Source organism: Panthera onca, chromosome B2, assembly GCF_046562875.1.
Source record: "Panthera onca isolate mPanOnc1 chromosome B2, mPanOnc1 haplotype 2, whole genome shotgun sequence".
NCBI classification, from domain to species: domain Eukaryota; kingdom Metazoa; phylum Chordata; class Mammalia; order Carnivora; family Felidae; genus Panthera; species Panthera onca.
Genome location: NC_138343.1, coordinates 145,918,936 through 145,934,681, shown reverse-complemented (window position 1 = coordinate 145,934,681; position 15,746 = coordinate 145,918,936). Strand labels below are relative to the sequence as shown.

Below are 15,746 nucleotides of genomic sequence, written 5' to 3'. Positions count from 1 at the left end.
TCCAATAGAAGAGTTAATTAAATTATAATATGCCTCCATAAGATGAACTATGTTAACACAAAATTATATTGTCAAAGAATATAAAATGGCAGGCAAACATGCTTATGGATGTAATTTATTTAAACACACGCACTCACACACACACAGAGTACCACAACAGTATTACAATTTTGTTATATCCGTAAAGGGAAAAAACACAAGAAGAAAATTCACCAAAATGTTAAGTGTGATTATCACTGAATTATGAATCATTTTCATTTTTTTTCCCCAGAAAGAGAACATGAGTGGGGGAGGGGGCAGAAGGAGGGGAGGGGAAAGGTGAGGCAGGGGAGGGGGGAAGAAGAGGGAGAGAGGGAGAGGGGGAGGGGGAGAGGGAGAGGGGGAGGGGGAGAGGGAGAGGGGGAGGGGGAGGAGGGAGGGGGAGAGGGAGAGGGGGAGGGGGAGAGGGAGAGGGGGAGGGGGAGGGGGAGGGGGGAGAGGGGGAGGGGGGAGGGGGAGAGGGGGAGGGGGGAGGGGGGAGGGGGAGGGGGGAGAGGGGGAGGGGGAGGGGGGAGAGGGGGAGGGGAGGGGGAGAGGGGGAGGGGGAGGGAGAGAGAGGGGGGGGAGAGGGGGGGAGAGAGAGGGAGAGAGAGAGAGGGGGGGAGAGAGAGAGAGAGAGAGGGGGAGGGAGAGGGAGAGAGAGGGGGAGGGAGAGAGGGAGAGAGAGGGAGAGAGAGGGAGAGAGAGGGAGAGAGAGGGAGAGAGAGGGAGAGAGAGAGGGAGAGAGAGAGACAGACAGACAGACAGAATGAATAAATACATTAGAGCCCAACTTGGGGCTCAATCGCACAAACCTGGGATCATGACTTGAGTGGAAATCAAGAGTCAGAGATTCAACCTACAGAGCCACCCAGGCACCCATCTTCATTTTCTAATCGATATAGTTTAGTTCTTTTCCATGAGATGAAGAATACTTAAGAATGAAATGAATGTGTCTAATTTTTTATAACAATACACTGTACAATTTCTAGAATGAAGAAATTTATGCTTCTCGTATATTCTTAAATGACTATAAAAAATAATTTTTACGGGTGCCTGGGTGGCTCAGTTGGTGAAGCATCTGACTTCGGCTCAGGTCATGATCTCGCTGTTCATGGCTTCGAGCCCCGCATTGGGCTCTGTGCTGACAACTCAGAGCCTGGAGCCTGCTTCAGATTCTATATCTCCCTCTCTCTCTGCCCCTCCCCTGCTCACGCTGGGTCTCTCTCAAACCATTAAAAAAAAAAAAAAAAAAAATTAAAAACAATTTTTAAAATGTACACACGAGGGGCTCCTGGGTGGCTCAGTCAGTTAAGCGTCCAACTCTTCATTTCAGCCCAGGTCATGATCTCAAGGTTCATGAAGTTCGAGCCCCATATCAGGTTCTGTGCTGATAGTGTGGAGCCTGGCTGGGATTCTCTCTCTCTCAAAATGGATAAAATAAACTTAAAAAAAAAAAAAAAAAGTACACACAAAACTGGCCACAGGGAAACACTCTCCCTGAAAAATAATACTTTGCATGAAGGTTCAAAGACAATATGCCCTCTGTGCCCTCATCACCACCTTTTCCAGGATTCAGAGACCACAAAACACACTACTGCCAAAAGTGAAGTGAAAATGTTTGCACCTTCAATTCCCTACACTTTATGAATAACAAAAAAAGAAAAAAAAAAAGGACACCGGGGGAAAAAGGCAAAATGGAAGTTATTATCAGTTCTACAGAGGTACCACAGTCGGTATCTTCTTCCCTAGCTTCTACATAGAAATAAATACTTTTCTCATGTCTGAGTCCAATTTCAAGTGATTAAGGAAAAAGGGTATTTTACAACTGACTTGACAATGTAAAAAAAAGCTCAATATAACAACTTGCAAAGTAAAATTTAAATGTGTAAGTAACAAAAACAGATGCTTCCAAATCATATCTAAGAAGCAATATAAATAAGCAATATTTTTTTAACAATGGGAAGGCATACTTTTTATATATATAATATTTACCTAACTAAACAAACTGACAAGGAATGCTATAAACTACAATAAAGTGAGATAAGATTATCTTTTCACTGCTGATAATTTTTTATTACTACAATAAAACTATAATCCCCAAAAGAACTTTCTCTTCATATGACATGTAACAGTAGACTATGGCACAGATTTTTTTTTTTTTCTGATTTACATTAGTAAACAAATCGACAGCCTGGTTGAAGACTTTAGAATCACAAAGAAAATATACAAGTACTTTTCCAGACTTGACTCAGTCCTGCTCTAAAACAAATTAAAAAAACAAAAACAAAAACAAAAAAACCTTCAAACAACTAAGGTGTAAAGGCAGAAACTGCAATACTCAACGGAATGTCCTAAACCAGTCACACTGTATAGACAACATACTAACATATGGTCTCTTGAAAAAAAAAAAAAAAAAAAGTTATTTAAAGAAATATCACACGGATTTACATGTGACTTCTAAATACTAAATTTCACAATTGTTATTTCTCATATTCCTGAGCAACTCTTCTCTTACAATTCAAAGGAGAAAAATTCCTATTCTGGTAAAAGTTATTTCTCAACAAATTTTAATCACTAAACACTGTCTTTTGTGTACTAATATCTCCATCTGCTGGAATATAACTTCCTTACTATTAAAAGTTCTTAAGGAGAAAAACTTTGCAGTAGAGATTTTGCAACTACTTAGAAATAAAACCTTTTCATCAGTCACCATTTGAGGCAGCTAGCAAACCGACACTTTAGTTCCAGACCCTGCCAATGATTAACGAAGAGTAAGCATCTATCTGGCTTTTCATTAGGAACTATTTTCAAAACAGGAATATATTCCCTGGTTAAGGAAAGCTTTACCAAACAACAGTGGGAGGATCAGTTTATCACCACACTAATCCAGATTTCCATTTCAGTTTCACTAATAGTGGAACCAGATACTGTACCCCCAGCATAATGCTAAATCAAGTACCTAATCATCACCTATGATGTTATACACTTGAACCTATTTGATCCTTTAAACCTAACCTCCCAAGTGCTAGATACAGAGGGCAGAAAGGAATAATTCCAATGATAAGGAAGTTACAGCAGTGACATAAAAGAGATGGTTCTAGGGGCGCCTGGGTGGCTCAGTCGGTTAAGCCGCCGACTTCGGCTCACGTCATGATCTCGCGGTCCGTGAGTTCGAGCCCCGCGTCGGGCTCTGTGCTGACAGCTCAGAGCCTGGAGCCTGTTTCAGATTCTGTGTCTCCCTCTCTCTGACCCTCCCCCATTCATGCTCTGTCTCTCTCTGTCTCAAAAATAAATAAACGTTAAAAAAAAAAAGATGGTTCTAAATTAAAAAGGCGTGAAGTCATAACAACAGGAATCAAGGAACAGGACAGGGTCCTGAGTCAGACTCTGGTCTGGACAGCCAGTTATAAAAAATATCCTGGGGATAACTACGGAAATCTGAATATAGACTGGTTATCATATTAAATGTAAGATTGAACCATTTTGTTCAATACGATGTTGCTATACAAAATGATTCTAGTTTTTAAGAGAGATACACAAATATACAGAGATGGCAGGTCAAGAGATCTCTACTTTGCTCAAAACAATCAACATAAAAATAAGAACAATTAAATAAAAATAAGATGATGAAAACAGTGAAGTTCCCAAAAATCTTCCTTTTTGAACACATCTAGATTTGACAACATGAGTAAGGTTTGGATAAAATTTCCTCCGACTCAAACCAAGTCAAGAATTTCTGGGGCTCCTAGGTGGCTCACGTTAAGTGTCCGACTCAACTCTTCATTTCGGCTCAGGTCATGATCTCGCGGTGTGGTGGGACCGAGCCCCTCATCGAGCTCTGGCCGGGCATGGAGCCTGCTCGGGATTCTCTCTCTTCATCTCTCCCTCTGCCCCTCCCCAACTCATGCATGCACTCTCAAAAATAAAATAAAATAAAAATTTCTAAGATTCCCCTAAACCAAAGAGTTTCTTCAGTCCTCTTTAATTCACATATAAAGCCTAATTCTAAGTAACCAACATTTTGGGTGACAGCTGTACCAATGAGCCCCGCACATTCTCAATACCTCAGGATTAAGGTAGTAACTTAAGGGCAAGGAAAAAATAATTTCTGTGTATGTTTATTTTTAGTTAAAACAAATGTTTTAAAAAACTGTAAAGAGATTAGATCTAAAATATAGAAAGCTTGAATATATTTTTATTAAGTATTTTGAGAAAATTAACTGTTTAAAAGCTACCTAACCATAAATCTTAATCCTTCTCAATGCATCCAATTTCTACTTCCTTAAGCTCATCTATTTTGTGCTCTTATTAGCTCCCCTCAAAGAGTTCATTATGACACCCCAAAACAGTACAAGCCCTCCACTGGTTCCTTACAAAACTCAAGAATAAAATTTATGCTTTTCATCCTGGCATTCAAGGCCCATCCTAATAGAGCCCGAACCTAGCCTGCTGGCTGTGCTCTTAACTCACTCCTTCGCATGCATTTGCCATTCCAAATGAGTCTAAACGTGCTTTCTGAAAATCTCTCAATCTCCCATCACCACTGTTTCGACGTTACAGCACTTTCTCTTCTCCTAGAACATCCTCCACCCTCCCTTCACCTCATTAAAGCCTACCACCTATTAATACCAAGTCAGGTTCTAATTCTCAAAAAATATTAGTTATTTTAGCTCAAAGGGACTTCTCAACCATCAGAATGCTAGTAGTGAGTGGTCCTCATGAACATAAACACTAGCTGATACTCATACGGGTAAGTTACCTTTTTTCTTTTCTTCTTTCTCTATATGCTGCCTTGCTTATCTCATTGTCCATCCTATCCTATCAAAAACAACCTAAAAATATCGACAGAAATTAGATGATGCGACCTTACAGTCTGAAAAGTTCTTCTGCATATAATACTCTCCTGTCTCCGAGTATTTTGATTTGAGGTTGGTAGGGCAGTTAATAATCCCACTTACAGATAAAGAATCTGAGGTTTGGTATCTTGTCCCAGGTCACCAAACTACTTAACTGCAACCTCATGATTAGATCTCAGGTCTACTAGCCAGAGAATTCTTACTTACAACATGGTCTCATTAGCATATGGCCAGAAACACAAATTCATTTTTATCTTTATGCTGGCTCACACATGTACACATGTATACATGCACACATATACATGCACACACATACAGTCAACACCTGAATACCTGTCGTAACAACCGCAGCATCGTGCCACAATGATGGTAACAGCAGCAATAGTAAGAATTAGATGCAGTTAATTTCCAAATACCTTATATTTGAACTTGGTCTGAAATTTTACTTCTTAAAAAACGTATTCACCTTCCACGTAACGTTTCTCAGAGTAAGTCGATTACTATAACACAGCAAGAGAGGGGCTGCGGTTCCTACTTCTTTCTGAATATACTTGAAGGAATCAGTTGACACTCCAGGTGTGGGCATCACGAATGGAACAAGGTGGGCTACTTAGTGCGGCTCCCATTTCCACCCAGCAACATCATTCACCTCCCGACAATCCCTATTCAGACTTGCCCACCTATGCTATTAACCACCCGATGCTAATCTAAAAGTGATCCAAGCGTACATTTCTGACTTAGTAAACCTTTACATTAAATCTTCCAGTCAGAAATATTAGGTTTCTTCTTGAGTGGTTATAAGAAATAATAACTGCAAAAAACAGTAACAGCAGCAAAAATACTAAATACACACTAGATTTGTACCTAAAGAGTTAAATAAGGCTCTATCCTGCGGTTACTAAGATGTTAAAGTAAATGAGCTGAAATCCTCTGAACACCTTTACTTTCTCGTTTTTAGCCTCTTAATGATCACAAAAATTTACCATTAAAAAAAAAAAAAAATTCCAGCTCCAAGAATTTGACCGGTATTTGCTCAAGTCCAACCTATCACAGAATTAGCAAATCTCCCGTTTACTTTTTCTTCATGTTCACAACGTAAGGCAACACAGGAATTTCTTAGCACATGGAACTATTCTGGGTTTTTCTTCTTCAGTTCCATGTATGGAGCAGCATATTCACCAAAGAGATCAGAAGGTAGAGCCGAGGGTCTAGCCCCAACCCTGTTACTACCTTGCCTTGTGATGTGGAAGAGTCACCACCTCTCTAGACCTCAGTTTCTGCACCTACATTATGCAGATGTTTCTACATATTTTAAACTTAATTTAGCTTAAAACCCAAAAGTTCCCCAATAATATGCAACTGACCAGGTAATGATGCCCAATCTTTACAATGACTTGTCCTGCACTAAAGCCAAAGGCAAGATGTTTACTTAGGATAGCTAATAAGACCCTTTTCCACTTTTGATATATAATCATTTCAATCCTGGGGCCAAGCAAGATAGTTTCATTACTTCAAAAACCATCCATGCTCTAGATCTTCCCCGTCCCCAACGCCCACTCTCAAGGATTCAGGGACAGCTCACATTCGCTGTATGTCTCCCTCTATCCACATGCACGCCTACACGTGTACAAACAGAAGCCCTTTCCTTATTGCTATGACCATACAACATGAGACTACTTTCTGGATTTAACTGCATTCTGATGTTTTTCTGACACTTCAGTACCCTTGAAAAGCATCCAAGTTGACATATTCTGCATTATCATAAATAACAGTGAAAGAGATGTTATAGTAAATGGATTCATTTCATTAGTCACAAAATTTAGTCTAATAAAACATATAGGTTAGAATCAACGTATAAAGCAACATTATGAACAAAGTTTCATTTTGCTAGACTTAACAGGATTGTTGGAATTTCAAACTAGAGTTGCTGCTTCAGGAAACGAATGACAAAAAAAATTAAGTGCGGTCATTTGCTTGTTAATTATAAGATTTCTGGATAAATCACTTATCTTCTACAAGCTATCTCTGTAAAAATTCACGGCAGAATTACTTTTAAAACATTGTTAAGGCTAAAGCAGAAAAGTAGACTGCTTTTAAGAGGGTTAAGTTTCAGTTAGCTGAAAACTTCAATTTATCAGTCTTCTAAGTAACGGCACTTTCAAATTAGCTTAAAGAAACACCTATGCTTTAAAAAATTGCTATCTGTATTAAATTACTGTAACTGCCATATATGTTTATACTCAGCTTTCTTCTGAACTAAAACCATTCAAATAGTCCTTATCTATCATGAACACATCAAAGCAGCACTTAGGGACCTGGAATGTTTCCCATACACTGTGTTTTACAGACTACAAGACCCACATATCAGCTGGATACTAACTTTTATAGGTAATTGACAAGGAAAAGGGTTTACCTATATAATTCCATAAATGCCAAAACTTTTAGGAGCTGAGAGGAGCACTGACAGCTTCTCTCTGCTTATGGACTGATCTACTCTGCATAAGGACTGGCTGAAAACTATTTGCCTCAGTAAAACAATTTTATTTTCCTAATTCTCATTCACACCGATGGTAGTAAAGTAAAATTAAGATAAAAGCTTCTTGAGGACAGGTATTACAAACAATATTGTAAGATTTCTAAAAACAAATCATTAAAAAAAAAAAACAAAACGTACCTTTTTTCTAACTGCCCAAAACTATCACCAATTAGTATATAATTTGCTTAATCCCATACTTTAGAGAAAATAGAAATCAAGAGGGTAACACTGTCAACCTATTAATTCCATGAACATCTGATAGTCTAAATATGCCAGGCTATGAGGTGGGCACTTTCAACCAATTCCAACAGGGTAGACAGGCAGAAACAGAGATATTATTGCAATGGTAAGTACGACTGATGAAAACTCTATAGACAGTAGTACCTAACACACACTGGGTTATATCTACAGTCAAATGTCATAACACAGTCACGCTAACAAAATGCATTCACTACGAAAACTTTAATGTTATGTTTGCTTTCTGTTAAATGAAAAAAAGCTGTAAAAATCTTACTTGGACATCCAACAACCTAGCTATTTTGGGCCCCAAAACTGAAACGCCAACTTGTCAAAGAGGTACACGCGTTCCCTAAAAGTTCCCATGAAGGGAAAAAGTACATAATCTTGATGTCAAAAAAGGAGAAGGATCAGAAAAAATAATGAAATCCTGTCAATCATAAAAAGTTGGAAAATATAAAAATTAAGAATTAAAAGTTAGTACATAATAGAATTATGACTTCTTGGCATAGGTTCCGGCTCTATCCTGATCCCTTGGCCTAAAATAGATCCTTGGATATCTTCATAACAGTTGACATACCAACAGCAACAGAAAGTTGCTCAGTAGACTCTGTCACTCAAGTTATCAAATGAATTAAACTTAAAAATGGCATAGCATTTTCCCGTCTCCAACAGAGGAAGACAAATTTTACTTTTAACTGCACCATCATAAACCGAACAAATTGTATTAAATGTAATAAATTTCTCAAAGAAATTAAAAGATATTCCAGTCAGATCATAAAAAGCTATCTCTATGATCACACTGGTATAATTCTCTTAAAGCCAAAAAATTTAAAAAAACAATAAAACAAAACCTTACAAATCTAAACACTGGCTTCAGAAAAAGAGCATGAGAATAATGCTCCAGTAAAGGCAGGTGTGTGTGTGTGTGTGTGTGTGTGTTTGGGGTGGTGGGGAGGGGGGCGGGGTGTTACATTTTATGTCCTTTGTCACAGGAATTGATTTCCCTTTAAAAAGTAAACCAAAAACCATTTTTTTTTTCTTATGGAAAACTGATGCACTTTACAATCAGCTTCAGGACAGTGACAAGTGAGGGGATAACAACAGAAATATAAGGTGCCTCAACCGTTAAAAAAACCAAATTAACTTGTTTTCACTCGATATCCTCAAAGCCATTTAAGAAAAGGTCTCATACCAAACACACTAGCAGATGTGATTAGCGAAGAGACCTATTTCTATTAATTCAATTACATTATATCCTTGGGAGTACAGCTTTTACTGCAAAACATGTAAATTGGATAAAGTTAAGAAAAAAAGGAATCACCTTCTGCCTCATTGTATGTACATGCATCTTGAATACATATTCTGCCTAAAGGGGAGTTAAGCTTCAAAAGTAGAGAATGAATGTTGAATAAATGACCTACTATACAAATTATCATTTCCATCATTACCTTATAGAGCTGGTGACACCTCCTGGGTAAGGGGGAAAAAGAATAATGGAAAGAACAACTGATTATAAGTATCAGTTTCCTTCTTATCACTATTAATTCAAAAGGCTAGTATACAACTACAAAATCTTTGTTTCTAAAGAACAGATTACTTCAATTTAGGTAAAATCTGTTTGTTTCAGATATTGATTACTGTCAACAATGCTCCAGGAAAAAAACCCTAAAATTTTAGTAAACTTACATAGCAAGAATCCTCTCGATACCAACAAAAAGCCATACAATTTTTGAAACAAAGCTTTTGTAGACAAGCAACATTTCTCCCCTGGAAAAAAATTTTTAAAGTGTAAGAAAACCGAGGGTACGATACGATACTTTCAATACTAAATGCATAATAAATGGAGACAAACATTAACATGGAAAAATGTTAACTAGTAAAGCAAGTTCTAATGTAAAACATTTTTTGCCCACATTTTTAAGGGAGAGGAAGAGAAAATTGAGGTCAGAAAATCTATTACCATCCCTCCAAAAGAACATAAGAAAATTAAAATGCATTTTTCAAATGAGTAATGGAGAATGTAATCTAACATGTTTGCTCACTTCTTCTGAGCCACACACTAATTTTCCAGATATTCACGAAAGATTTAGGCTAGCTTTACTTGTAAACCATACATTTTGAATTTTCCTGTCAGCAGCCTCAACCTCCATGTGCCTAAAAAATACAAACTCAAAATGTGATTTTAAAATCCCTAGTTCTCCCTTTTCCCCATCTGGGATTTTTAAGTCTAACTGATCTCATTTGTCGTCTTAATTCTAAATTGCAATACTTTATAAAAACAGAATTTGCATTCAAGTACCCTTGTTCTCATGACAAAGAAAGTTTTGTTTTTTTAAATAAAAAACTTGCTGTAGCAACCACTCTTTCCCAAGGATGGTCCCAGGATTCAGTTTGGAAACTTCTCTCCAGAGAGCAGTTTAAGACTTTAAGACCTCGGTTTTGTGTGCAATCATCTCTATCTTCAACGGAAGATTCTTAAGTACTGGAAACAGTAACTGAAATTACATCCTTAATGTGAGTGGTCTAACCTAGAACATATTCACAACTTTAAAAAAAAAAAAAAAAAAGCAACCATGTGAAGATACTTGGAGCAAAGTCTGACAACCCACCCCACCCCCACCCCGCATAAAATAAATCCAAAAACCAAAAAGATTGTCCACAGTCAAAATATAGGCTAAAGGTTAACTTGACCTGGAACTAAAATGCTCAATCTAAAGCATGCCAAGTGTTAATCAACTAAGAAAACCTAGCACATATAAATCCCAAATTTGTGACTAGCCAAATAAAAATTCTCAAACTGACAAGCAAAAATTTTTAAAGCGTACTTTTAAAATATATTCTGAAATAGAATTCCTAAATGAAACAAAATGAAAAAAATCATTCGAAATTTTTAATTATCTGAAAATACATCTACTATAAGTACAGTACCTTAATTACTAACGTGAAACTTAAAGCTTTACGTAATTTTTTTTTTGTTCTGCCAATCTTATGGAAAAGCAAAATGTAATTCCTAACCATAAACTGAAATCATGATTAATTTGTTTTGGACAACGACAGACCACAAAGGGGTAAAGCAAGTTGACAAATTTTCAGAATTCAATCACCTGGCCCAAAAAATATGATGCATTTCAAAAAGCAATTTTCTTTAAGCCAAATTAAGTTTATAATAAGGCTAACAATTACAGGAAGCTGCTTATTCCACACTAAGGAATAGCCCCTTTTCCTGCATGTTTGTACTGGTCTGATAAAAAAACAATCAAACTTCCTAGTCATTATGCTGTCCATTTTAAACATTCCAGCTACCACACAGAAGCAATCTTTATGCTGGAGAGTTGATAAAACTAAAACTCAAGATAGACCAAGATAAGAGATGGAGTAAACCATACTAAAAGAAAAAAAAAATTACAATTTATCATCCTCAGCTAGTAGTCTCCAAGACTTAAAAATGCAATGGTTACTCTTTCCAACCACAGAGAAATGAACAAACAAACCTTTGTTAGAGATGACATAATTGGAATTCTAGATTTGGGAGATTAAAAATTATTGAAGGCAAGGGTTAGAAACTTTTTAACAGGAGTCCAAATTATCTTTTAGAGATTTTAGGGGAACGTAGTAACACAAAAGAGAAGCCTTTCAGAACCAGAGAAACCTAAATGAGCTGTTTTTAAATAGCATGCACGTAAAGTGAAAGTATTTGCAATTGTTTTTTTATAATCCAGTGTAGTGCCATTTGATTGAACTGAACATTTCAATTCAGAGAATGCAACTTTAACCCTAAATATTGTGAGGACGTATTTTCATTTTAACGTCTATGAAGGATTCTTTCTAAACAACAGTCCTTACGAAAATAACCCTGACAGAAACTTTTACAGATACCACTCAAGCTCTAATTTTACCAAAACATACCAAAGCAAGGCTGCGTATTATTTTTGAAATGGGACGAAAGTTGTTCCCATAATTTTAAAGAAAGTGTTTTCATTGTTTGCAAATATGTTATGTATTACACATACAGTAAGTGTGGCCACAAATTACACATAAAACCATCTACTGTGATTTAAATTTCCACTAAATTTAATATAGATTATTGAGTACGTTAGACATTTTGCTCCAAACATTTCTCCTTTAAAAAAAATAACTGGCGCCCCTTAGCGCTCACATTTGGAAATACTCACTTTAAGAGTTCCAGCAATTTTTTTTTTTTTTTTTTTTGACATTCCAGAAAGTTTTCTGCCTCCACAATCTTTCAAATGCCAACACAAATAGAAAAAAACAGAACCCCTTAAAGGGACAGCTCAAGTTTTTTCTGGAGCAATGTGAAATTAGCAGACTTGCTGTTTCAGCAGTGTTAAAAGCCTATTCCAATAAAGGTTGCGGCCGTTACGTTTAACGTATGTGAGCAAAACGGAGGACGCAGTAAAACCTAACAGTTTCGGACTTTTAAAGTTGTTTCTGGACTTTCCAGACAACAAAATCTCCTGGGATCCTTCTTTAACCATCTTTAATCACGGAGACATTTCCGGTCTTTTGTTCTTTAGTGACATTCCAACTCTCTAAGCTTCAGATTCCTTTTCCCTACTTCTTTCATAAAGACCTCAAAATTCTTGTGAAAAATCCAAAATCCATTGTTCAGTTCTACAAAACACAGTTTTCAGCTTTAACAGCCCTCCGGTGATGCTTCTAAGACCAAAAAAAAAAAAAACAAAACCTCCTGGCTACTCGATTTTCGAAGCAGACTTTCTTGCTGGTCATTTTTTTTTTTTTTTTCTCCAGGCGTTCACAGCAATGCACAGCTACTAGAATTTTTAATAGTCCAGGGCATTGTTACAAAAACTTGTTAAAGAGATTCCAGAGTTGGCCAGAATTAATCTTCTGGTCATTCTTCGCATCCCTCAGTTCTCCACCAACCAAGCTTGCTCGCAAACTTTCACTCGTTTTTATTTTCGCCCTTTCAAACGTCTTGATTTCCTGTCCTACAAAGTAAGGCAGCGGCGTCCTCGGGGAAAAGCTCTCCGCCGAAGTTCTCTGCTACTCGGGACTGCGTTCAGATTTGTCCTCGCGTTATTTCGTATTCACACCCCCCCCCCCCCCGCCCGAAGTGAAGTTAAACTCCCGAACAGTTCTCGCTTCCCCAAACAAAAGGACAAAAAGTGCTTTCCGCTGTCATTTTGTCCTCGCCTTCGGCTAAATCAGCAGTACTTTCGGTCTCCTTTGGAATTTCTCTAAATTATCGAGCCCCACGCTACTGCCCTCGAGTATCTGCAAGCTGCACAAACTCCAAAAAAGCAAAAGCCCCGCTGAGTCCTCCACTTCGGGAACCGCCGGCCTCCGCGGGAGGAGCCCCCTCTGGGTGCGCCCCGGGGCCGGTGTCCTTCAGGCGCCCGCGGGGCGGGCGAGGCCGGGCTCCTCCCGGGCAGGCCCGCGGAGCTCCGGGCCGTCGCGGTGCTCGCCGGCGCGGCTGGAAGCCGGGGGGCGCGAGAGGGCTCGCCCCGCAGCCCTTCCCCAGCGCCACCAACTTGGGCGCCGGCGGCGCGAGGCCCGGGCTCTCGGGTCCGGGATCCGGGGTCCGGGGGTGGGGGGGGGGGGCGTTGGAGGGGAGAGTGTGCGTCCCGCCGGCGGGTCCCGCCCGCGCCCGCGGCCCCGGCCCGCCCGCCCGCCCGCCCGCCGCGCCCCGCGAGCCCGGCCTCGGCGCCGCCTCCGTGCGCCCCGCCCGGGCCTCTCCGTCCCCGGGCGCACGGTCCCCGCCGGCCGCGACCTTCCCGCCCTCCCCACACGCCGGCGGGGCGTCGGGTCCCGAGAAGAGGGGCCGCCGCCGGGGGCGCGGGCCGCGAGGGGCCGCCGAGGAGACTCACCTTCGTCCAGCAGCCGCTCGAGGTGGTTGAAGATCCCGCAGAAGTTGGGCAGGCTGCTCATGAGCTTCTTGTCGTTCATCAGCTGCATCAGGTAATCTGGGGTGGGCTTCGGCTTCTCCTTCGTTTCCATTTCCCCGACCATATTCCAGGCTCCGCAGCTCACTCCGCCCGCCGCCGCCGCCGCCGCCGCCGGAGAGGAGGGAGGGGCGGGGAGCCCCGGCCGCCGGCCGCTCGGGACTCGGCGTCCCGCTCCGCTCCGCTCCCGCGCCGGGCGCCGGGGCGGCCGGACCGCGCGCTCGCCGCGCTCTCCCCGCCCCCGCAGGCACTTTCCGCCCGCGGCCCGACGCGCTCCCGGCCCGCCGCCGCTCCTCGGCCGCCGGCTCGGCGCGTCCCTCACGAGGCCGCCGGCGGGCGGGAGGCGGGTCTCCGCGGGCCGAGTGCGGGCGCGGGCCGCTCGGCGCCGGACGAGGAGGAGCCGGGCCGCCGCCGCCGCCGCCGCTCGCTCGGCTGGTCGCGCCCGCTCAGCCGCCGCCGCCGCTTCTGCCGCGGGCTCGGGGTCTCTCTGGGCTGGTCCCCGCCGCGGCCGCCTCTGCCGCTGCCGCCGCGCTCTGACTCCGCTCCTCCTCTTCCTCCTCCTCCTCCTCGCCTCCTCCTCCTCCTCCTCACTCACTTGGCGGCGGAGTTCGCCTCAGTTCAGGCGGCGCTGCCAGCGGCGGCGGCGGCGGCGCGGGGGGAGGGGCGGCGGCGCGGGGAGGGCCGGGGGCGGGCGGCGGGCGGGGCCGCGCAGGGCGGCCGTTAGCGGGGCCCCGGCCGGCGCGCTCCTCCTCCCGCCGCCGCCGCCGCCGCCGCCCCCCGCAGCCCCCGGCCCGGGTGCCGCCGCCGCCGCCGCCGTCGCCGCCGCCGCGCCGTCTCCCTCCGGCGGGGTGGGCGGCCTGAGGGGCCGGCGGCGGGCAGCGCGACGGAGGCGGTGCCCGGCGAGCCCGGCCTGGGCGCCGGGCCGGGGTCGCCGCCGAGGCGGGCGAGAGCGGAGGGAGGGGCCGGTGCGGGGGGCCGACGGACGGGGGAGGGCGGCGGGTGGCGGTGCTTTCGACTGGGGCGGGGGCGAGGGCCGCGCCGCTTCGCGCTCTTCGCCGCCGGGCCGGCTCGTCTGGCGGGCGCGGTCCGGCGGTGGCGTTTAGGTGAGAGGGATCGCCATCGGGACGCGCCAGGGCTGCTGCGCTCGCCGCCGCACGGCCCCATTCTCTCCTCCCGTTACTATAGTTTTTTTTTGTTTTTTTTTCCCCCCCCCCCATCTCTAGTCCGTTTTCATCCCTTCCCCCCCACCCCCCGCCCAAGAGAGAATTTTTTTTAACGTCCTGTTGCTTCACGGGGGACTTTCGGGGTGGGCGTCACGTGGCCCGACACGTAGCCGTAAGGTCTGAGAGCGCGTGCGCGCGTCGAGTCCGGTCTCCACGCCCCTTCCGAGGGTCGCTCCGCCCCTGCCCGGGCCCCGCGAGCGATGGGGGAGGGGCGTGGCCTGCCGCGCGCCTGCGTGGGGCGGGCCGGGGCCTGGGCGGGTGCGCGCGGGGGGCGGTGGTAGGGGGAGGGTTGGCCCGGCCGTCGGACCCCGAGTGGCTGGGCGGGGGCGAGAAGCTGCGGAATCTTCGCTCCCTGGTGTCGGGTCCCTGTTGTGTTCCGGGTGGGCCATTGCCGCTGTGTCGTTGGTGGCACCACACGACGACCCCCCCCCGCCTCCCCGGCGTCCCCGCGGTCTCCGGCTTCGAGACCCACGCAGCGGCAGGGAGCCCGAGGAGCGGTGGGTCCCGCATGGGCGCCCCTCGTCGCCCCGACGGCGTCGCCGCTACCAGTGCAGTACCTGTCCCAGGGGCACGCCTCTGGGGACAGGGTCTGCCTTGCTGCAGCATCCGTTATTCCGAGAGCCAGCTTCAGTTAGGAACGAGCACCGCGCTGTACGAAAAAGGAGGGGGCCCGTGCGTCGTGTGGGCGATGTTGTACTTCGTGATGGCATCAGCATCCAGTAATAAAATGCTGCCGCAATAAATGAAATAAAGATCACGTACCTAATTCGAAAGGGAAAGTCAACATACCTGCCACCTTGTAAAAACAATGATACTGTGGACAGGAAGCTTTTCCATGCAGTATGATGGATTTCCAACATTTAGGTTTGTTTGGGAAAGAATTTTCTGAACTGCAACAGCGTAGTTATCTTTGTTGTATAGAATGTTATCAGTCTCAAAATCCGCA

General features: G+C 44.0%; 1 protein-coding gene across 6 annotated transcripts in view; it reads right to left on the bottom strand.

Annotated features, from left to right (window-relative positions):
- The window catches only part of QKI (QKI, KH domain containing RNA binding), a 154,108-nt gene extending 140,334 nt beyond the window's left edge, over window positions 1–13,774 (bottom strand). For 3 of the 6 annotated variants that reach the window (XR_013555851.2, XR_013555852.2, XM_078447550.2), the window contains exon 1: window positions 13,503–13,774. Coding sequence is in view for 3 of the 6 variants with exons in the window: in XM_078447550.2 (XP_078303676.1) it covers window positions 13,503–13,644 (142 nt within the window). In the remaining 3 variants the exon portion in view is untranslated. The remainder of the gene's footprint in view (window positions 1–13,502) is intronic. The other 3 variants (XR_013555850.2, XM_078447548.2, XM_078447549.2) reach the window with 1 other exon arrangement.
- Window positions 13,775–15,746: the final 1,972 nt, after the last annotated feature.